The sequence below is a fragment of the Hyperolius riggenbachi genome, chromosome 4 (genome assembly GCF_040937935.1).
Source record: "Hyperolius riggenbachi isolate aHypRig1 chromosome 4, aHypRig1.pri, whole genome shotgun sequence".
Taxonomy (NCBI): domain Eukaryota; kingdom Metazoa; phylum Chordata; class Amphibia; order Anura; family Hyperoliidae; genus Hyperolius; species Hyperolius riggenbachi.
The window spans coordinates 419,187,224-419,210,415 of record NC_090649.1 but is presented as its reverse complement, the minus strand read 5'-3'; the positions used below and the strand labels follow the sequence as shown (position 1 = coordinate 419,210,415).

Sequence of the window (23,192 nt, the reverse complement as noted above, 5' to 3'; positions counted from 1 at the left end):
CCCTCCCAAAACTACCCAAATAAAATGTTTAATATAAAAAAAAACATTACAAAAAAAAAACAGACATGTAAATATTTACCTAAGGGTCTAAACTTTTTAAATATCAGTGTAAAGATGAAATATTTCTATATTTTTTTTATTTTAAACTTTTAAATAGTGATAGATGCAAAACGGAAAAAATGCACCTTTATTTCCAAATAAAATATTGTCGCCATACATTGTGATAGGGACATAATTTTACCGGTATAATAACCGGGACATATGGGCAAATACAATACGTGAGTTTTAATTATGGAGGCATGTATTATTTTAAAACTATAATGGCTGAAAACTGATAAATTATGAATTTTTTCCTTATTCTTCCTGTTAAAATGCATTTACAGTAAAGTGGCTCTTAGCAAAATGTACCCCCAAAGAAAGCCTAATTGGTGGCGGAAAAAACAAGATATAGATCAGTTCATAGTTATAGGCTAATGAATGGGAGGTGAACATTGCTCAAGTGAAAACGACGGAACGCGAATGGGTTAAGCAATCCCTCAGAAGAGATTCCTAGATTCTTATCACACACAGGCTAGTGACCTTATGGTGTCTGATTATGGACACAGTGAGTTGGTAAGTCTGATGTCTGACTGTCGCTGCCTCATTGAGAGCCTGTTGTCTTGTCTCATACTGAGTCCAAGATCCTGTAATAACAGTATCAGTGACATTCTCAATGTTTTGCCAAAGTTACAGTGAATACTATATCTTATGTTCAGCATGTCATTGTTGTTTCTCCATATAGCATGTGCTCTCATGTAGTAAAATAAAATGGCTGTGTGTGTATGTACAGTGGTGGAAATAATTATTTGACCCCTCACTGATTTTGTAAGTTTGTCCAATGACAAAGAAATGAAAAGTCTCAGAACAGTATCATTTCAATTGTAGGTTTATTTTAACAGTGGCAGATAGCACATCAAAAGGAAAATCGAAAAAATAACCTTAAATAAAAGATAGCAACTGATTTGCATTTCATTGAGTGAAATAAGTTTTTGAACCCTCTAACAATAAAAGACTTAATACTTAGTGGAAAAACCCTTGTTTGCAAGCACAGAGGTCAAACGTTTCTTGTAATTGATGACCAAGTTTGCACACATTTTAGGAGGAATGTTGGTCCACTCCTCTTTGCAGATCATCTCTAAATCCCTAAGGTTTCGAGGCTGTCTCTGTGCAACTCTGAGCTTGAGCTCCCTCCATAGGTTTTCTATTGGATTAAGGTCCGGAGACTGACTAGGCCACTCCATGACCTTAATGTGCTTCTTCTTGAGCCACTCCTTTGTTGCCTTTGCTGTATGTTTTGGGTCATTGTCGTGCTGGAACACCCATCCACGACCCAATTTCAGTTTCCTGGCAGAGGGAAGGAGGTTGTCGTTCAGGATTTCACGATACATGGCTCAGTCCATTTTCCCGTTAATGCGTTTAAGTTGTCCTGTGCCCTTAGCAGAAAAACACCCCCAAAGCAAAATGTTTCCACCCCCATGCTTGACGGTGGGGACGATGTTTTGGGGGTCATAGGCAGCATTTTTCTTCCTCCAAACACAGCGAGTTGAGTTAATGCCAAAGAGCTCTATTTTGATCTCATCAGACCACAGCACCTTCTCCCAGTCACTCACAGAATCATTCAGGTGTTCATTGGCAAACTTCAGACGGGCCTGCACATGTGCCTTCTTGAGCAAGGGGACCTTGCGAGCCCTGCAGGATTTTAATCCATTGCGGTGTAATGTGTTTCCAATGGTTTTCTTGGTGACTGTGGTCCCTGCTAATTTGAGGTCATTCACTAACTCCTCCCATGTAGTTCTAGGATGCTTTTTCACCTTTCTCAGAACCATTGACATCCCACGAGGTGAGATCTTGCGTGGAGCCCCAGAGCGAGGTCGATTGATGGTCATTTTGTGCTCCTTCCATTTTCGAACAATCGCACCAACAGTTGTCACCTTCTCTCCCAGCTTCTTGCTAATGGTTTTGTAGCCCATTCCAGCCTTGTGCAGGTCTACAATTTTGTCTCTGACATCCTTGGACAGCTCTTTGGTCTTTCCCATGTTGGAGAGTTTGGGGTCTGCTTGATTGATTGATTCTGTGGACAGGTGTCTTTTATACAGGTGACTAGTTAAGACAGGTGTCCTTAATGAGGGTGACTAATTGAGTAGAAGTGTCTAACCACTCTGTGGGAGCCAGAACTCTTAATGGTTGGTAGGGGTTCAAAAACTTATTTCACTCAATGAAATGCAAATCAGTTGCTATCTTTTATTTAAGGTTATTTTTTCGATTTTCCTTTTGATGTGCTATCTGCCACTGTTAAAATAAACCTACCATTGAAATGATACTGTTCTGAGACTTTTCATTTCTTTGTCATTGGACAAACTTACAAAATCGGTGAGAGGTCAAATAATTATATCCTCCACTGTATATACTGGGAGCTGAGCTGTAACGAGGGACTTGTCGGCTGCAAGGGGCTGGAGGAAGCCCCGGGTAAGTTTCCTTTAACTCAAACTGTTTTTATCTGCATGGGGAACACACATTGGTCCTCAGTTTTTCTATGCAGAAAGCGAGGCAGGTGGGGGGGGGGGGGGGGGGCATCTAAAGTTTACCTTTAGCCCCTGGTTACCTCATTTTCAGTGTGTGCTAAAGTTTTAATAATAAGGATAAGGTGTGCAGAGGGATACTTTACAAATGGGGAGGGTAACGTATATTTCTTGAGGCACACTTTTGAAGTAAGGATCATTACACGCTGTACCTAGTTTACTATCAGTATAAGCATAGAGTAACAGCTTTTAAGGTGCATTTTGTGGGGTGACATACTAATCTGTAAATGAGGCTAAAATCAATATAGCAAATTTATGGTATTATTGATCAGAGTGTTATTTTAAGACATTTTAACCACACTTAACTACATTAACACTGTAACAGCTTTATCCAAAGAGGAGAAGGCAGTAGTAACCAATTTTAAATCAGTTTTCACCATGCTTTCTGCAAAAATAGCCCACCTAATTGTATCTTGTGGATTATTGTTAAAGTGACACCGAAGTGAAAAAAAAAGCTTTTGATGTAAGGATTTGTATGTGTAGTACTGATAATTAATAAAACATTAGTAGTAAAGAAAATAGTCTCATATTTAAATTTTTAGATATATAGCTTTTTTTTTATAACAATGCATCATTATCTAATATTAGTAATTATAAGCAATTTTCTGTATTTTAAAGGATACCCGAACTGACATGTGCCATGATGAGATAGACATGTGTATATACAGTGCCTAACACACAAATAACTATGCTGTGTTCCTTTTTTTCTTTCTCTGCCTGAAAGAGTTAAATATCAGGTATGTAAGTGGCTGACTCAGTCCTGACTCAGACAGGAAGTGACTACAGTGTCACTGATAAGAAATTCCAACTATAAAACACTTTCCTAGCAGAAAATTGCTTCTGAGAGCAAGAAAGAGATAAAAAGGGAAATTTCTTATCAGTGAAGATCACTTCCTGTTTGAGTCAGGACTGAGTCAGCCACTTACATACCTGATATTTAACTCTTTCAGGCAGAGAAACAAAAAAAGGAACACAACATAGTTATTTGTGTGCTAGGCACTGTACATACGCATGTCTATCTCATCATGTCACACGTCAGTTCGGGTATCTTTTAAACTATAACACAAGCAGAGCTAATGACCCTTTTAACTTCCTGGGAGTAAAAATGTTATCTAAATCTGTCTCTGACTGTTTCTTTGATGTGTTAGTGCTCCAGAAAGCAGCGACCAAGTTGGTGGTGGAGCTCAGATAAGCTCTTTGGCATAGATAGCAATTGAGGTTTCTAACCTCAATTCTGAACGGGCATGCGCGGTTCAGAATTAGAAAACCGCGCATGTGCAGGACTGTCACGCCAGCCGCCGTGATGACGCATAGCGGCTGGTGTGATGATGCAGAGCGTCCCGGTCCAGGAAGTGTTTGGCTGGTAGAAAGTCGCTGGTAAAGGAGCCGCCACAGGGACCCAGAGAGGAGCCAGGAGGATGCCGGTGGACCTCGCGGCCTACGGTGGGCTAGAGGAAGCCCCAGGTAAGTACCAATTTCATTTGAATCCACTGCTCAGGGTCCCTTTAACTCTTCCTGTACTGGAAACAATATGAGACTCATAACTGTGCTACTAATGTTCTATTTATTAGCTGTACTACACATACAAATCATTATATCATAAGTTTATTTTCACTTCAGATTCCCTTTCAAAGAAATAGAATTCTGACACAAGTACAGCTGGTCAAATTTTTCTTCTTTGGTGCAAAAGTGAAACATGCAAAGTCATCTTGCACAACTCCTGCGGTCTAATGACGCTTCTTCCTTGGAGACAGACACATTGCCTGTTTGCATTTATGAACCACTATTGAAAAAAGATTAAATTGCATCCAATTTACATTTGTACACACACAGTCCCTATAAGCTATAATTACCCAGGGTGAAATGCACTGCAAATACTTTTCTCCTATGTTGCTGTCACTTACAGTAGGTTTTAATCCATCTCTACATACTGGATTTTCAAAGTTTATTTTATTCTTTTTTAAAGCACTCCCTGGAAAAGACCTACACAAAGATGAGAGTCAGCCTGCCTATTTGCATGCCTAACATTTTGGCAGTTAGACTGTGCCTCTGCTGTGCAATAATAAAGAAATTGCTGAGAAACCCCCATGAGGAGATGGACTTGTCCAAAACCTGTCAGTAAGAAGTTGATAGCTGTCAGATTAATGCTACCTTCTTTAAGTGACAGCTACATAAGAGAAAGTCATTTATGTTACATTTTATTCTAGGACAAATCTACCTCTCTTATGTATGTGTATTATACATTTTTTTGTTGTTGTTATAGTGGTCCTTCAGTTGAGTTGAACATAATAAGCTCTACTAGTGAACTAAAGTTTGCTTCACCATCTTACTCGAAGCTCTCACTTTTGGCATAGGTGGCGGTTAGGCAGTAGCATAGCCTGGAACGTTAATTGCTGCTATGGTGCGCTAAAGGTGTACATGTAAAAAAGCGCCGGGTATAGCCGCTAATAGCGTGTCAGTTAATTACTGAGTTGAACATAATCAGCTCTACTAGTGTCCTAAAGTCTACTTCACCATCTTACTCGAAGCTCTCACTTCTGGTGTAGGTGGCGGTTAGGCAGTATTATAGCCTGGAACGTTAATTGCTGCTATGGTGTGCTAAGGGCGTACATGTAAAAAAAAGCGCCAGGTATAGCCGCTAATAGAGTATCGGTTCACTTAGGTGCAGGGGTAGGAAGGTTAGTGTTGGTTGTAGAGGTAGGAAGTTGAGTGTTAGAATAAATGGCAATGAAGTTAGTGTAGGTGTAGCGACAGTGAATAGCGGTAGTAGAAAGGTTAGTCTTAGGAGAATCGGTAATATAAGGGTTAGTGTTAGGTGTAGTGGCAGTGAGTAGCGGTAGTAGAAGGGTTAGTGTTAAGTGTAGTGGCAGTGAGTAGTGGTACTAGAAGGGTTAGTCTTAAGACAATTGGTAATAGAAGGGTTAGTGTTAAGTGTAGTGGCAGTGAGTTGTGGTAGTAGAAGGGTTAGTCTTAGGAGAATCGGTAATATAAGGGTTAGTGTTAGGTATAGCGGCAGTGAGTAGCGTTAGTAGAAGGGTTAGTGTTAAGTGAAGCAGCAATGAGTAGCGGTAGTAGAAAGGTTAGTGTTAGGGGTAGCTGTAGTAAATGGGTTAGTGTTAGGTGTAGCTGGAGTAGGAGGATTAGTTTTGGGTTTAGCTGGAGTAGGAGGGTTTGTGTGAGAGGAGGAATTAGGATAAGTTTGACAAGCATTACATTATTAAAAGTATAATATTGGTAATATAAAATTAACTATATTACTAATGGCTACTTGCACCAAACTCATTAGTGTCTGTAATAAATGTACGCGTTTTAGTTTTCTCGCTGAAAGAACATGTTGGTTACACTTTATGTATTTTCATATTTTCATAGTGAAATACAATATTTAATTCAGCTATATCTAGTTATATATAATATTCCATGTAAAAAATAGGCACTTAAAATGCAATAATGTGAGTTTAAGTAACTAAATTCATTACATTCCGCATACTGAAATAATCGAATGATTAAATGAATGCCACAGACTGTGGCACAAAACACATGAAATGTACATTTATCTACTGCAAACATATTTACATGATATGAACAAAAGTATAATTGTAGTGTTTTAAATCATCAGAAAAGACATTATATGTTACGTATAAATCTACACAGTGGAGGCTGCAATTATTTATAACAGCAATGACAAGATTTATGTTATCTACATTTCAGAGCCTACTTACAAAAATCACAAAGGTAATTTAGTCACAGTCAGTAATCTTGATGCACAAAAAAATGGGTGACTGGTCCTTTGGGAGCTCATTATCACAGTATCCACGCTCTAAATAAGAATTGATAGATTTTCGGTAGGTAAGATCAGGGAAGACTAGGGTTAATGGGCATCCTGGGACTTAAAGTGGAGCCAGACTCTTGTACAGCACACAATGAAAAATCTATATTCCACATCTAGTTGATGAACTGCTCTCTGTTCTGTGTTTTTTTAGACAGATCAATGCGTCTAATTAGTTCTAATATCAGCTGTGAATAGACTGCATATTTCCTTACACTGTAATGAAGAATTTTTGCTCCATAAAGGTTATCATGCTGTGGCTAATCTTTAAAAACAGAGAGGATGTTCTGAGTTTAGTTCCACTTTAAGTGTTCTGGACTAGAGATTGGATAGGCTTGGGTCAGTATCTGCTTTACTTCCTACAAAATGTTGATGTCCTGAGGATTTTTTGGGGTATAATTTACGAAAGCCTTTCCCAGAGGTGTATCTATAGGGGAAACAGCCCCTGCAACTTAGGGAGAGCCTGGAGAAGTGTGAGGTTCCAACATCTCACTCACTTTTTCTCCCTCCAATACAGGGCCCATCCTCCAGATCAGGAGTTGTTGTGTCTACCCTTATTATTGGTGGGGGATCACGATGGTCATACATGACCTTTTGCAGATAGACCCCCCCGGGATATGGAGGTCACCAAGGGGCGGGGAATTCACCATCGGTCAGCTGCTACTCTGCCATGGGCACTTGGTAGTGCTCGGCATGAGCATTCGATAGGCTTACCTTCTATGGTGTTATGTCTGTGTGTGGCAGTAGCCATCCTTGGATGTGAGCTTTTTTGCTGCTGGGCGACACCCCCACATGTCAACAATGACACACATGGTGTTACATGGTGTTGCCATTTGGCTGCATGAAATTTCAGCTTGAAGGTGCTTGTGATTGCCAGCCGGGAGGCGGAACTGCATGACGAGTACGCAGTGCAAACATAAGTGAAGGGGGGGGGGGGGGGGATTGGTGAAAATGGCGAATTCTAACCACTTAACAGTGGCTGGATAGTGTACTGGTTAAGGGCTCTGCCTCTGACACAGGAGACCAGGATTCAAATCTCGACTTTTCCTATTCACTAAGGAGTCCTTGGGCTAGACTCCCTTTCACTGCTACTGCCTACTGAGCATTCCCTAGTGGCTGCAGCTCAAGCGCTTTGAGTCCGCCAGGAGAAATAAAAGTTATTTGACTTGTCTTGATTAGTAGCCAATGCTTATAAATCTAAGGAGTACAGGTTTGTTGGATACCTTGGCCCATATGCAATTTACTTTTTCTCTGGAGTTTTCTCCTAGGAGATAATTTTTTATCTTCTATTTAGAATAACTTTTCAGCACTCTGTAAGTGAAAAAGTATCCCAAAGTAGGCGAAAAAGTACTATTTAAACTATTTTAAATATTTTCTTGTTTGCTGCTAGTGATTTAAAAGGCATTTGACTGACAAGTTTAAAAATATCACTTACGAGAAAACTAAGGAGAAAAAGTTAATTGCATATGGGCCCTTATGTGGAAATGCTTGCAGAAAGTTGGCGATGCCTTGGAAAATCCCACCCTAAAACCAGGTGTGTGAGTATGTGAGTGCCTGCATGTCACTAGATTAAACAAACAAACAAACAAAAAACAAGGGTTTATTTTCAGAAAAACTGATAGATTCCAGTTTGGTTGCCCCCACATAGTGTAGACATTCAGTAAGCATAAGCAAGTAACCAAGAACAGGATGTATGTGAAATGCTATGATGTTCATATGGTGTGCAAAAGCTACATACAGTATATAAAATGTGACTGGGACAAAACACCTATAAATAATGAGTGATGCGCTGTAGAGTATATCATTTTATTGCTTCCAGTGTTCATTTTTGTTACACCCAGGCACTAAAATGTATATGGCCCGACTATTACTGTTAACCGTAAAATTGAACTTGAACTGTAACTCATTAAGCTGCTCACTGTTGTCATTTCTAAGTCGACGATGTATTCTCTTGGCCCGGCTAGTGGTCTGATCATGACGAGCATCGCGCTTACTGGACTCGTTTGCTGAAAAACAGGAATATATACGGTAAATGAAGTTTCAGGAGTCATGTTTCTGTGCAGATAAAATCAATGCTTCATTAACCTCCCTGGCAGTCTATTAGAAACTGCCAGGGGGCAGCACTATTTAAAAATGTTTTTTTTTTAAATCATGTAGCGAGCCTAGGGCTCGCTACATGATAGCCGCTGTACAGCGGCATCCCCCCGCCCGCTTCGAACGCCTCCGGCAATCTTTGATCAGGAAATCTCGTTCAAAGAACGGGATTTCCTGAAGGGCTTCCCCCGTCACCATGGCGACGGGGCGGGATGACGTCACCGACGTCATGGACGTCGTGACATCTAAGGGAGTCCCCGATCCACCCCTCAGCGCTGCCTGGCACTGATTGGCCAGGCAGCGCACGGGGTCTGGGGGGGGGGGGGGCGACGCGGCGAGGTGAACAGCGGTGATCGAGCGCGGAGCGGTGACGATCGGAATGCACACGCAGGTAGCAAAGTGCTAGCTGTGTGTTGCAAAAAAAAAAAAAGTAAGTAAATCGACCCAGCAGGGCCTGAGAAATCCTCCTGCGCGGCATAGACCGAGCTCAGCTCGGGCTTACCGCCAGGAAGGTTAAAAAAAGCGTGGTGAAATTTGCCTTCTTAAAACAGAAGGAAATTTGCAATAATTCAGCTATAAGTGAACATTTGTGGTTACCCACAATGCACCACTACTGAATATGCAAATGATCTCTTTTCACCCCTGTAAGCCAGTAAAGCATCCAGAACCGCTGGTGTATAGCAAGCCTATAGGTTTATATATTACGCAGCCACACCAACCCCACGTGTAGACAGCCTGCTTTGGGCTTTTGGTCCTCATCAGTACATGGCAGGGATTGATATGGGTGTATGGAGATAGGGCTTGGACCAGTACAACAGAGTAACCAAGCAGCTCGGGGTGACCCAAACCACTAGAAATGTATGGGGGATAAAAGGAACCAAAAAGCCCTCCTACTAATAAGCAATGCTTGGTGAAAAACAGAAGGAAATTTGCAATAATTCACCTATAAGTGAACATGGTTCCCCACAATGCACCACTACTGAATATGCAAAATTATTGCACATTTCCTTCTGTTTTAAAAAGGCAAATTTCACCAAGCATTGCTTATTAGTAGAACGGCTTTTCGGTCTCTTTTATCCCCCTATACCGGGGGTGCCCAATAGGTCGATCGCGATCTACCGGTAGATCGCGACCGCCTATTTGGTAGATCGCGGTCTCTTGGCCGCGTCCCATCACATTTTGCGGCTGGCAGCTGTCCCATCGAATTCTGCTGCCAGCCGCTGGCCAATAGGAAGCAGGGGAGGAGAGAGGAGGCGCGGCTGAAGAGGCCATGACGCGACGTCATCGCTGGAGGCAGCGCCGGGCACGCATGTCCGCCTCATGCAAGCATGCTGCCCGCCTCATGCAAGCACGCTGCCCGCCTCATGCAAGCACGCTGCCCGCCGGAGCGCTCCGAGTCTGAGAGGGGAGACCAGACATCGCCGCTGGAGGGAGGTAAGTGTTTGAGCACCCATCCTACCTACGCGAATGGCACCTATCCCCACCTATGCTAATGGCAGCTATCCCCACCTATGCTAATGGAACCTATCCCCACCTATGCTAATGGCACCCATCCCCACCTATGCTAAAGGGACCCATCCCCACCAATGCTAAAGGGACCCTTCCCCACCTACCTATGCTAAAGGGACCCTTCCCCACCTACCTATGCTAAAGGGACCCATCCCTACCTACCTATGCTAAAGGCACCCATCCCCACCTACCTATGCTAGAGGCACCTATCCCTACGTACCTATGCTGACACCCATCCCCACCTACCTATGCTAATGGGACCCATCCCCACCTACCTATGCTAGAGGCACCTATCCCTACCTACCTATGCTGACACCCATCCCCACCTACCTATGCTGACACCCATCCCCACCTACCTATGCTAATGGGACCCATCCCCACCTACCTATGCTAAAGGGACCCTTCCCCACCTACCTATGCTAAAGGGACCCATCCCCACCTACCTATGCTAAAGGGACCCATCCCCACCTACCTATGCTAAAGGGACCCATCCCCACCTACCTATGCTAAAGGGACCCATCCCCACCTACCTATGCTAAAGGGACCCATCCCCACCTACCTATGCTAAAGGGACCCATCCCCACCTACCTATGCTAAAGGGACCCATCCCCACATACCTATGCTAAAGGGACCCATCCCCACCTACCTATGCTAAAGGGACCCATCCCCACCTACCTATGCTAAAGGCACCTATCCCTACGTACCTATGCTGACACCCATCCCCACCTACCTATGCTAATGGGACCCATCCCCACCTACCTATGCTAGAGGCACCTATCCCTACCTACCTATGCTGACACCCATCCCCACCTACCTATGCTGACACCCATCCCCACCTACCTATGCTAATGGGACCCATCCCCACCTACCTATGCTAATGGGACCCTTCCCCACCTACCTATGCTAAAGGGACCCATCCCCACCTACCTATGCTAAAGGGACCCATCCCCACCTACCTATGCTAATGGGACCCATCCCCACCTACCTATGCTAGAGGCACCTATCCCTACCTACCTATGCTAGAGGCACCCATCCCTACCTACCTATGCTAGAGGCACCCATCCCTACCTATCTATGCTATAGGCATCCATCCCTACCTACCTATGCTATAGGCACCTATCCCTACCTACCTATGCTGACACCCATCCCCACCTACCTATGCTAAAGGGACCCATCCCCACCTACCTATGCTAATGGGACCCATCCCCACCTACCTATGCTAATGGGACCCATCCCTACCTACCTATGCTAGAGGCACCTATCCCTACCTACCTATGCTAGAGGCACCTATCCCTACCTACCTATACTAGAGGCACTTGTACCCAGTGAAGGGACCTGTACCCAGCTACCTTTGCTGAAGGGACCTATACATAGCTACCTATACTGGAGGCACTTGTACCTGGGGGCTGTTCATGATCGGGGGGGGGGGGGGGGGTTGTCTGCAACACTTTTTAAATGTTGGTAGATCTCCTGGACTTGGCAAATTTTAAAGTAGCTCGCGAGCCAAAAAAGTGTGGGCACCCCTGCCCTATACACTCCTAGTGGTTTGGGTCACCCTGAGCTGCTTTGTTACTCTGTTCTTCATTAAAAAAAATTAAATCTGCAATCAAAGACATAAAAAGGGACCAATACAATTCACCTTTTCTCCTAAGTTTTCTCCTATGAGATGATTTTTCATCTCTGCAATTGAAAAAGTACCAAAAGGTAGGTGAAAATGTAAGGTCAAAGTTTTTCTGAGTATTTTCTTGTTTGCAGCTGGCTTAAAGGGTATTTTATTTATTAGGTGTGAAAAGTATCACCTAGGAGAAAACTTAGGAGAAAAAGTGAACTGGATTGTGTCCATGGGGCCAAATGCAATTCACGTTTTCTTCTAGGTGATACTTTTGCATCTTCTCTTTAAAATAACTTTTCAGCATTTCACAAATGAAAAAGATGATATCTGCAATCAAGCTCGGATACTGGTGTGGGATCATTTCCGACGATATTGGATTGGGAACCTTTTTTTTAAAGGTAAGTATTCATGGTTAATTTAGAAAAATAAAATCCTATTTTCGTGGTTTTTATTTTTTGTAACCCTTTGTGGAAATGGTTAAGGGGTACTATGTACCCTTATACTAATTTTTCCAAGGGAGTGGGCTGGCATCTGGGGGTCCCTTTCTTGAATGGGACTCCTAGATGCCACCATGAACCTCCCTGGGCGTCATCGGCCCCCACCTCCTCCTAGGGCACCAGAGGTGTAGAAGAGCCCTCTTGTCCATGGGTTGGGCAAGGGCTCTGTGGGAGAGGGGAGGCTTGGCCACCCCTCTCCTCCAGAGCACCCCAAACCATGGACCATGCAGGCTGGTATAGCTCAGGGGGAGAAGCCCCACACGGCCGAGGCTCCGCATCAGAATCAGAATCACTTTATTTCGCCAAGTACAGCAGGAGCTGTAATCGGAATTAGTTGTGGTTCACATGGCATAGACAGAGTATAAGACAGACAGCGTGTACAATTTAAAATGCAGAATCAGTTCATATCGTCCAAAATTTCACTGCTGTGCAAATACAGTCCAGTAAATAATAACAATGATAATAATAATGGTGGTAAAAGTGATAGGGGTGCAGGTGGTAGCCCCGAGTCTATCTGGACAGGCAGGCATCAGCGGGGACCGGTTTGATCGACCCAGCTAGAGCGCGATGGTGTGCGGGCCCGTCAGGGGGAGGTTGGAGTTCAGTAACCGGACAGCTTGGGGGCCATGTAGGCTCGGACAGCTCTGGCTGTCCGAGCCTACATGGGTGTAAAGGGGTTAAGGAAGCTCGGGAGGGGGGACCCCACATAATTTTTTTTTTATTTCTCACACTCTGAACATTTATTTCCCACACTATGAACTTTAAAATCGATTTTCTCCAAAACCACAAGGTCTTTTTGACCGTTCATCACTCATCACTGCAAAAAAGGACTCAAATTGAACTACAGGGCGTTGCTAGGATTCTTAGAGATCCGGGGCACTTTTGGGCACTCCAGCTGGAAAACGGGTGTGGCTACGCACCAGAATATGGATGTGGTCATGAGTGGAGCCAAATTTACATGAACTTAACAGTGGTCTAAGTAGGCCTGCCCAGCAAAATCTTGGATGAAGCCCCCTCTCCATTAATACAACCCCCCCCCTAAATGCAGCACATCACATAAATAGGCAGTGTTACATAAACATAACTAGGCAGAGTTACCTGGCTTCTGTGCTGGCTGGTCTGGCTTTCTGCTGGGTGAGCTGGCCTGCTACCAGATTATCTGGCTGTTCCCCCCCATAGCATTCCCTGACCTTCTAGTGGACCCCCTCCCATGCTCCCACGGACCTCCCATTAAAGCACCACAACTCCCAGCATGCCCCCATAGAAGAACCAAAGCTCTCTGCATGCCCAATAAAGGCATCACAGGACCCAGCATGGAACCACAGCACCCAGTATGCCTACGTAGAAGCACAACAGCGCCCAGCATACCTCTAATTGATGCACCACAGCTCCCAGCATGTTCGCCATTGAAGCACCAAATTTGATCCCTGGGGGACATTCAGGGCACACCAGAATAGATCCGGGGGCCCATGCCACTGATCTTTGGGGCTAGCAAAGCCCCAGGTTCTTCATAAATGTAATTTTCATAATTTTTTTTCACCTTACTTTAAAGTGAACCAGAGACAAAGCATCCTCATGTATTTTACCATACAGGGAGTGCAGAATTATTAGGCAAGTTGTATTTTTGAGGAATAATTTTATTATTGAACAACAACCATGTTCTCAATGAACCCAAAAATCTCATTAATATTAAAGCTGAATATTTGTGAAAGTAGTTTTTAGTTTGTTTTTAGTTTTAGCTATTTTAGGGGGATATCTGTGTGTGCAAGTGACTATTACTGTGCATAATTATTAGGCAACTTAACAAAAAACAAATATATACCCATTTCAATTATTTATTTTTACCAGTGAAACCAATATAACATCTCAACATTCACAAATATACATTTCTGACATTCAAAAACAAAACAAAAACAAATCAGTGACCAATATAGCCACCTTTCTTTGCAAGGACACTCAAAAGCCTGCCATCCATGGATTCTGTCAGTGTTTTGATCTGTTCACCATCAACATTGCGTGCAGCAGCAACCACAGCCTCCCAGACACTGTTCAGAGAGGTGTACTGTTTTCCCTCCTTGTAAATCTCACATTTTATGATGGACCACAGGTTCTCAATGGGGTTCAGATCAGGTGAACAAGGAGGCCATGTCATCAGTTTTTCTTCTTTTATACCCTTTCTTGCCAGCCACGCTGTGGAGTACTTGGATGCGTGTGATGGAGCATTGTCCTGCATGAAAATCATGTTTTTCTTGAAGGATGCAGACTTCTTCCTGTACCACTGCTTGAAGAAGGTGTCTTCCAGAAACTGGTAGTAGGACTGGGAGTTGAGCTTGACTCCATCCTCAACCCGAAAAGGCCCCACAAGCTCATCTTTGATGATACCAGCCCAAACCAGTACTCCACCTCCACCTTGCTGGCGTCTGAGTCGGACTGGAGCTCTCTGCCCTTTACCAATCGAGCCAAGGGCCCATCCATCTGGCCCATCAAGACTCACTCTCATTTCATCAGTCCATAAAACCTTAGAAAAATCATTCTTGAGATATTTCTTGGCCCAGTCTTGAGGTTTCAGCTTGTGTGTCTTGTTCAGTGGTGGTCGTCTTTCAGTCTTTCTTACCTTGGCCATGTCTCTGAGTATTGCACACCTTGTGCTTTTGGGCACTCCAGTGATGTTGCAGCTCTGAAATATGGCCAAACTGGTGGCAAATGGCATCTTGGCAGCTGCACACTTGACTTTTCTCAGTTCATGGGCAGCTATTTTGCGCCTTGGTTTTTCCACACGCTTCTTGCGACCCTGTTGACTATTTTGAATGAAACGCTTGATTGTTCGATGATCACGCTTCAGAAGCTTTGCAATTTTAAGAGTGCTGCGTCCCTCTGCAAGATATCTCACTATTTTTGACTTTTCTGAGCCTGTCAAGTCCTTCTTTTGACCCATTTTGCCAAAGGAAAGGAAGTTGCCTAATAATTATGCACACCTGAAATAGGGTGTTGATGTCATTAGACCACACCCCTTCTCATTACAGAGATGCACATCACCTAATATGCGTAATTGGTAGTAGGCTTTCAAGCCTATACAGCTTGGAGTAAGACAACATGCATAAAGAGGATGATGTGGTCAAAATACTCATTTGCCTAATAATTCTGCACTCCCTGTATATACTGTATCAGTGAGAACATTAGAGAAAACACCTACTCTGCTCTCTGTTTCATTCTTCACTGCTCAGCCTGCTTCTTACCAGCCCTGATAAAATGCCCGACTGAGCATTCAGTCTGGCTTTGCTCAGGAATCATTATAGCTGAGTCATTATAGCAGAGCCAGAAGGGGGCAGGCTTGGGCTTGAAAAGACATCAGAGAAGATATGACATAATGACTCCTGAGCAAAGCCAGACTGACTGCTCAGTTGGGGATTATATCAGGGCTGATAATAAGCAGGCTGAGCAGTGAAGAATGAAACAGAGAGCAGGGTAGGGGTTTTCTCTAATGTTCCCCATGATATATATGGTAAAATACATGAGGGTGCTTCATCTCTGGTTCGCTTTAAATACTTTTTGGTTTTGCTCGGTGCCAAAAAGAATCGAGGTAAATATAAAAAGTTGCAAGATAACACATGAGATATGTCCTGCCATATTAGTACCAGGGCCAGATTTAACATAAGGCACTGTAGGCACGTGCCTACGGGCCACTTATGATGGAAAGGTGGCTCTTTTCCCTTCCCAAGTCCTCCCTTCTGCCTTGCCTATGCAGAGTCCCAAGTGAATTATAAATGAGAGGTTAATCACACGGGTCTCTGCATTCCACTGACCAGATCTCCCTGCAGTCAGGGGCTCCCTTCACTTCCTAAAACTTGGGGGCAACTCTAGCTACTTAATACCAAGAATAGCTTTGGCTACCTAATGCTAAAGGGGCACCTGTAGCTACTTATGATGGGCAGGGGAAAAGGGACAGTGGGGACAGCAGCACACTAATGGTGCGGTGTGGTTCAGCCGGTGTTTGTAGATTCATGGAAGGTGAAGTCTAAGGTGCCAGAACATCTGTGCCTATAGGCTCCTGTGATGTAAATCGGGGCCTGATTAGTACCATACCTAGCAGAGCAGCATTCTTTATTCATGCGATTTGACATTTGACCAAGCAATTCAATTTCATGTCAAGTCAGAAATGTATGATTTGCCTTTATTTTTCAACATATAATAATAATAATAACAATAACAATAACATTTGTAAAGCGCTTTTCTCCCATAGGACTCAAAGCACATAGCTGTGTCTCAGATTAATACAGGGTTGCAGGCTGGGTTGTGTTACAGAGGAGATAGTCAGATGTTCATGAATGCCAGACTGAAGAGGTAGGTTTTCAGTTTAGACTTAAATGCTTCCAGGGATGGAGCTGTCCTGATTGGGTGTGGCAGGGAGTTCCAAAGTGTAGGGGCAGCATGACAAAAGGCTCTGTCTCCAAAGGTTTTGAGGTGGACTCTGGGGGTGACCAAGGTGTTACGTCCTTTTGATCTAAGATTGTGGGGGGTGTGATGCAGTTGCAACAAGTCCTTCAGGTATCGAGGGCCCAGATTGTGCAAGGATTTGAATGTCAGTAAGCCAATCTTAAACAGAATTCTCCATTTTATCAGTAGCCAGTGGAGTGAGCACAGGGTTGGTGTTATGTGGCAATGGCGGGGTTGGCTCGTTAACAGCCTTGCGGCGGCATTCTGTACTAATTGCAGGCGGCGTAACATATAAAACAGCAACAAGCCAATAAACTCACCTGTAGTAAAAATCTTTAGCTTTTTTCCTGAATAACAATAAAAATAAACAGAATACCCAAGCAGCTCGGGGCGACCCAAAACAACTAGCAAAGGATATGGGACTAAAACAGACCGAAAAGCCTTCCTACTTAAAGAGATTCTGTAACAAAATTTTGAGCCTTATTTCTTCTATCCTATAAGTTCCTATGCCTGTTCTAATGTGGTCTGGATTACTGCAACCTTTCCTACTTGCACTGTCTCTGTAATAAATCTTATCTCCTTTCCTCTGTCGTGTCTGTCGGGCTGAGGCTGGAATGCGTGGAATGTGCAGCCCTGCTTGTCATTGTCAGAAGCTTTACACACAGGGGGTGTGTAAAGCTTATGCCAATGACAAGCAGTGCTGCACATTCCACACATTCCAGCCTCAGCCCAACAGACATGACAGAGGAAAGGAGATAAGAGCTTTGCATGAGTCACACAGTAAGCTAGTTCTCAGCCTATGATACTGTGGTTAGAAGCCAGTCTTTTGTTTGTAAACACTGCCTAAAACTGTTAATTACAAGCCAGGATTGCAGCAGGGAGTGGCAGAAACAGCACAGAGGGGTCCGGGAGAACATAAGGAATAGAATGGTATGCTTTTTTATTGTAAGAATTCTAGAGTACAGATTCTCTTTAAAACCAACGCTCAGTGTAGTTTGCCTTCTTAAAGAGACTCTGAAGCCTCTTTAAAAATCAGTTTTTAACTTTTATTTAGTTTAAGGATCATTGCCAGACCTAAAACGCAGCTATGCCGCGGCCAACAAGGGTTTTATCACCCTCAAATCCTAGGGCAAAAATCCACGTCTTTCAAAGTTGTAGATTTTACTGCCCAAGAAGGCAGAGCTTAGCGATGTAGCTCAGCCTCCATTTGCGTCAATCCACAGCAGATCTTTGCCTCTCTCCCGCCCCTCTCAGTGAAAGAAGACTGAGAGGGGCGGGGAGAGGTGGCGATCAGTGGGGATTGATCCGAGGAGAGGCAGAGCTACTGCAGAAAGCTCTGCCTCTGCCAGGAAATAGTGCCCGGTTTTTGCCCCGGGGATTTGGGGGTGATAAAATCCTCGTTCGACCGCAGGAATGCAGCGTTTTAGGTCTGGCAATGATCCTTAAAGAGAACCCGAGGTGGGTTCTAAGCAGGGCAGTTTCTAGGCCAAAATGAACCCAGGGCGAGGGTGTAAAAATTGCGCCCCCCCCCCTCTTTGCGGAGCCAGGTATACATGCCCACAGTATAGGTTAGCCAGGTCTAGTTGCACTCAGTATAGGTAGCCGGCTATAGGTACCCCCAGTATAAGTAACCAGGCATAGGTGCCCCAGTATAGGTGCCGGGCTATTGGTCCCCCCAGTATAGACAGCCAGGCATAGGTGCCCCAGTATAGTTGCGCCCAGCATAGGTTAGCCAGGTAGGTGCCTCCAGTATAGGTAGCCGGTATAATTGCCCCCAGTATAGGTTAGATAGGCAGGTGCCCCCAGTACAGGTTAGCTAGGTGGGTGCCTCTAATATAGGGAGTCAGAATAGTTGCCCCCAGCATAGGTTAGATAGGTAGATGCCCCCAGTATAGGTTAGTTAGGTAGGTACCTCCAATATAGGTAGCCAGTATAGTTGCCACCAGTATAGGCTAGGTAGGTAGGTGCTCCCAATACAGGTTAGATAAGTAGGTGCCCCCAGTAAAGGTTAGATTAGGTAGGTGCCCCCAGTATAGGTTAGATAGGTAGCTGTCCCCCAGTATAGGTTAGATTAAGTAGCTGTCCCCAGTATAGGTAAGATTAGGTGGGTGCCCCCCAGTATAGGTTAGATTAGGTAGCTGCCCCCCAGTATAGGTTAGATCAGGTAGGTGCCCCCCAGTATAGGTTACATTAGGTAGGTGCCCCCAGTATAGGTTAGATTAGGTAGCTGCCCCCAATATAGGTTAGATAGGTAGCTGCCCCCCAGTATAGGTTAGATTAGGTAGCTACCCCCCAGTGTGGTTAGATTAGGTAGGTTCCCCCCAGTATAGGTTAGATAGGTAGCTGCCCCCAGTATAGGTTAGATTAGGTAGGTGCCCACCAGTATAGGTTAGATTAGGTAGTTGCCCCCCAGTGTGGTTAGATTAGGTAGGTAGGTGCCCCCAGTATAGTTTAGATAGGTAGCTGCCCCCCAGCATAGGAGGAGACCCGTGGCGAGTGAGCGGTGATTGGAACGCAGGCAGGTGAGTTGCCCTCTGTACACAGTGCTTCCTTGCGCTCACTCTTCAGTCAGACTCGGAGGGGGGAGCACGGAGGGCAGCCCGCGGAGAGGAAGGGACAGAGAGGTCGGGCTGCCCTTCCTGTGGCTGACTCCCTCTTCCATTACAGCGCCCCCACTCCTTCAGCGCTCAGGGCGGCCACACGGGTCGCACGGCCCTAGAAACGGGCATGGTTCTAAGTACGCTATTAGCACACAGCAGCTGGGTCTGCATGATTGGAGGGAAGGGACACGGGCGGGGACCGGCGCTATAGAGGAAGCGGGGAAGCGGCGAGAGTGACACATCAAGAGGTAAACAGCCGGCTGCGACACGCTGTGTGTTGCTAACTTGGCGTGTGATTTATGGGGGGCAAGCAGAGAGCAGGGGGGCCTGTGGGGGAAACTGTATAGCAACAGAGGCTGGGCAGGATATGCAGACCCAGCCTCTCTGTGCTAATAGTGTTCTTAGAACCCACCTTGGGTTCTCTTTAAACTAAATAAGAGGTAAACACTGATTCTTAAAATGGCTTCAGACTCTTTAAAACAAGGTATTTGCAATAATTCAGCTTTAAGTGAGCGACTGTGATCACCCACAATGCATCACTACTGAATAAACAATTGATCACTTTATGCTGCTGAAGGCCTCTTGCATACTGCATGCATTTCAGATTCCGATTCCGCTTTTTAATCTGTTTTTACATCCGATTCCGATTCAGATTTTTAATCTTAACTGCATGCTGCGTTTTTTGATCCGTTTTTCTGTTGAATGTATTCAAGGAAAATCGGAAACGGAATCGGAATCGGAAACGGAATCGGAATCGGAATCGGAAAACGGATTTGCAGTGTGCAGGGAGCCGAAGCCAGGTGTACATCTACAACCTCTGGTGTATAACAAGCATATAGCTTATAAAATGTACAGAGCCACATCGACCTGAAACAGGCTTGCTATACAGCGGCAGTTCTGGATAAAATTAAACCGACCAACGCATGGACATATTTCACTTACCCGTAAATAAAAATCTCCATTTTCATTTCCAGCTTTAATCCTAAATGTGTTGATTGTATTAGAATAGATCAGTGTGGCCTGGATTTGAAAGATATCAGATGGCACGGTCCTGCCAGATCTGATGCTCATGTATTTGTAGACAATGCTGTACGGCTGATCCCGACATAAGGGGTTTGTCACATGGCACACACACCGGCTGTAAAATAAAAGGCAAAATTGTCATGTTAGCATGAGAAAGTATTAACGCAAATGGTTTAACTTTTTTTTGCTGTAAATATGAAAGCTAAAAGAGGAACTGTAACCAAGGATTGAACTTTATCCCGATCAGTAGCTGATACCCCCTTACTCATGAGAAATCTATTCCTTTTCCCAAACGGATCACCAGGGGGCTCTGTATAGCTAATATTGTGGTAAAACGCCTCCCACAGTGTGATGTCAGGACCTAGGTCCTGACAGTTTCCTTTCTGTGAGCATTGTTGCATTGTGGGAAATAATGGTGGTCTCCAACTGCCAAGCAACCAGTATCTACCTCTGTGCATATGTATATCTATTTAAAAAAACAAAACAACCATTTAGCCTATTGCACTGTTAATGGGTGTGGTTATAGATATTGGTAGTTGAAGCTGTCAGTTTTTTTCATGTCTACCAGTAGTAAAGATGATGATGTGCAGGCTGATTGTGGACCAAACAATATGATCAAATTACATGGAGAATATCAATAATTTATTTGTCTCTCTTCTATTTTTTAACTTCTCACTTGCAATGTATTGATTTAGTTTTTTCCCCTTTTCACTTAAAGGGAATCTGAAGTGAAAATAAACTTATGATATAATGAATTGTATGTGCAGTAAAGCTAAGAAATAGAATAATGGTAGCAAAGGAGAGTCTCATATGGTTTCCAGAACAGGAAGAGTTAAGCCGCATCTACACGAGTAGATGCGGCCGCGATGCTCCTTATCAATTGATAAGATCCGACAGGACGGATCTCCGCACCGCCGATTCCCTGCTCGCTCCCCGCGAGGGGACAATGGCAGGGAATCGAGCGGAAGATAAGCGGCGCCGGCGGGGACGAGCGGGCACGAGTGGGGAATCGAATGCGGCGCACGCGTAGCGAGCGGGGACGCGGCGGGCACGCGGAAGAGGCGATCCGGCGGCTAATCGAGCCGCCGGATCGCTACAATGTCCCATAGTCTAGATGGGGCTTTAAATTACTTCAGTTGTTATGTAAACAGCTGTTATTCCCCATAATACAATGAGGTTCACAGACAGGAAACTGCCAGGCCCATGGTCCGGACATCGCACTATGGAAGGGGGTTAACCATAATATCAGCCATACAGAGCCTCCTGATGATCTGTTTGTGAAAAGGAATAGATTTCTCATGGGAAAGGGGGTATCAGCTACTGATTGGAATGAGGTTCAATCCTTGGTTACGGTTTCTCTTTAAGTTCCTCTTGAAGCAAACCTGAGGTGGTTTAACCTCCCTGGCGGTAAGCCCGAGCTGAGCTTGGGCTATGCCGCGCAGGAGGATTTCTTTGGCTCTACTGGGGCGATTTGCCCCATTCAAAGTGCTGTGCGCGCAGCCAGCACTTTGCTAGCCGCACGCACAGCTTGATCGCCGCCGCTCTGCGGCGATCGGCCTCACGCAGCGGCGAAAGAGGGCCCCCCCCGCCAGAGCCCTGCGCTGCCCGGACCAATGAGTTCCGGGCGCCGCTATGGGCTGGATCGGGTGCGCCTGACGTCAGGACGTCGGCTGACGTCCATGACGTCATCCCGATCGTCCCCATGGCGACAGGAGAAGCCAAACAGGGGAACGCGTTATATACTTGATGCCGGCGACGATCGCACTAGAGGGACACATGCGCCCTCTAGTGGTGTTTCATGTAGCTACCACTCTGGTAGCTTTACATGAAACAAAAAAAAAAATAAAAAAAAAAGGATTTTTACCAATTTGGCAAAAAAAATTAACCGCCAGGGAGGTTAAAAAAAGTTAGAGACTTGCCTAAGAAGAGGGAAGCCTCTGGATCCTCCTCCTCCAGAGGTTTCCCACGTCCTCCTCGAGACCACCACCACTGCCCGGGTCTCTCTGACAGTGCTCTTCTTTATGCATGAGTGTGGCAGTACTACACTTGTGTGAGTAAAGCCTTGCCTGAGAAGTGACATGAAGCCAAAGTGTGCCCCTCCATTCCTCCCACCCCAGCCATCACACACTGATTACTATTAGACTAAGAGGCGCTCCAGGGCACCCAACCTCCCAACACCTTAATCTCTAGTTATCTGGCTTGTAGTCACAGCCAAGTATCCCCTTTTCTTATTTCTCTCTGCTTCAAACTCAATAGGGGAATGATAGCTGAGTGACTTTTGCACCCCCTCCTACAATGCGCCCTGAGGCTGGAGCCTCTCTCGCCTCTGCCTCGGCCCGCCTTATAGCAGCAGACTTTGCAAGGTGACCTTCAGTGATGATCGTAATGAGCTAATTACGACTATACGAAATTTTGTGTAAATTTTCGCAATTACAGCGGTATGTAATGGCATATTGTTAATTCAATTTATTTTGTATAATCATTCGTAATTCTGCATGAATTTTCACATAATTATTGCGTAATTTTGTGCAAAGCCCCCAAACATGATGTTCTCACTAAAATTGCCACATATGTTCAGAAGAATAGTGGATACAAGTCTAAAAAATAATTTTTCAAAAAGACCTTGCAGTTTTTTGAGAAAATCGATTTTAAAAATGCAAAGAAAAATGTTTTTTAAACTCAGAAAAATGACAGTTTAGAAACTATTTTTCTATACATCTGTTTGAAAAATTCCTTTTTAGACTTGTACCCACTACCCACTATTCTCTATAAAGAGGAACTCCTGTGAAAATAATGTAATAAAAAAAGTGCTTAATTTTTTTACAATAATTATGTATAAATGATTTAGTCAGTGTTTGCTCAATCTTTCCTCTTCCTGATTTGCATTCAGACATTTATCACATGGTGACATTTTTACTGCTGGCAGGTGATGTCACTGGAAGAAGATGCTGCTTTCTTTTTTGGCAGTTGGAAACAGCT

The 23,192-nt window shown here is 44.4% G+C and overlaps 1 protein-coding gene across 1 annotated transcript in view; it reads right to left on the bottom strand.

Annotated features, from left to right (window-relative positions):
* Window positions 1-8,236: 8,236 nt before the first annotated feature.
* The window catches only part of EFEMP1 (EGF containing fibulin extracellular matrix protein 1), a 112,053-nt gene continuing 97,097 nt past the window's right edge, over window positions 8,237-23,192 (bottom strand). The window contains exons 10-11 of the mRNA XM_068232422.1: window positions 20,133-20,328; window positions 8,237-8,450 (exon numbers count right to left, since the gene is read on the bottom strand). Coding sequence (XP_068088523.1) covers window positions 8,289-8,450; window positions 20,133-20,328 — 358 coding nt within the window. The 3' untranslated portion in view covers window positions 8,237-8,288. The remainder of the gene's footprint in view (window positions 8,451-20,132; window positions 20,329-23,192) is intronic.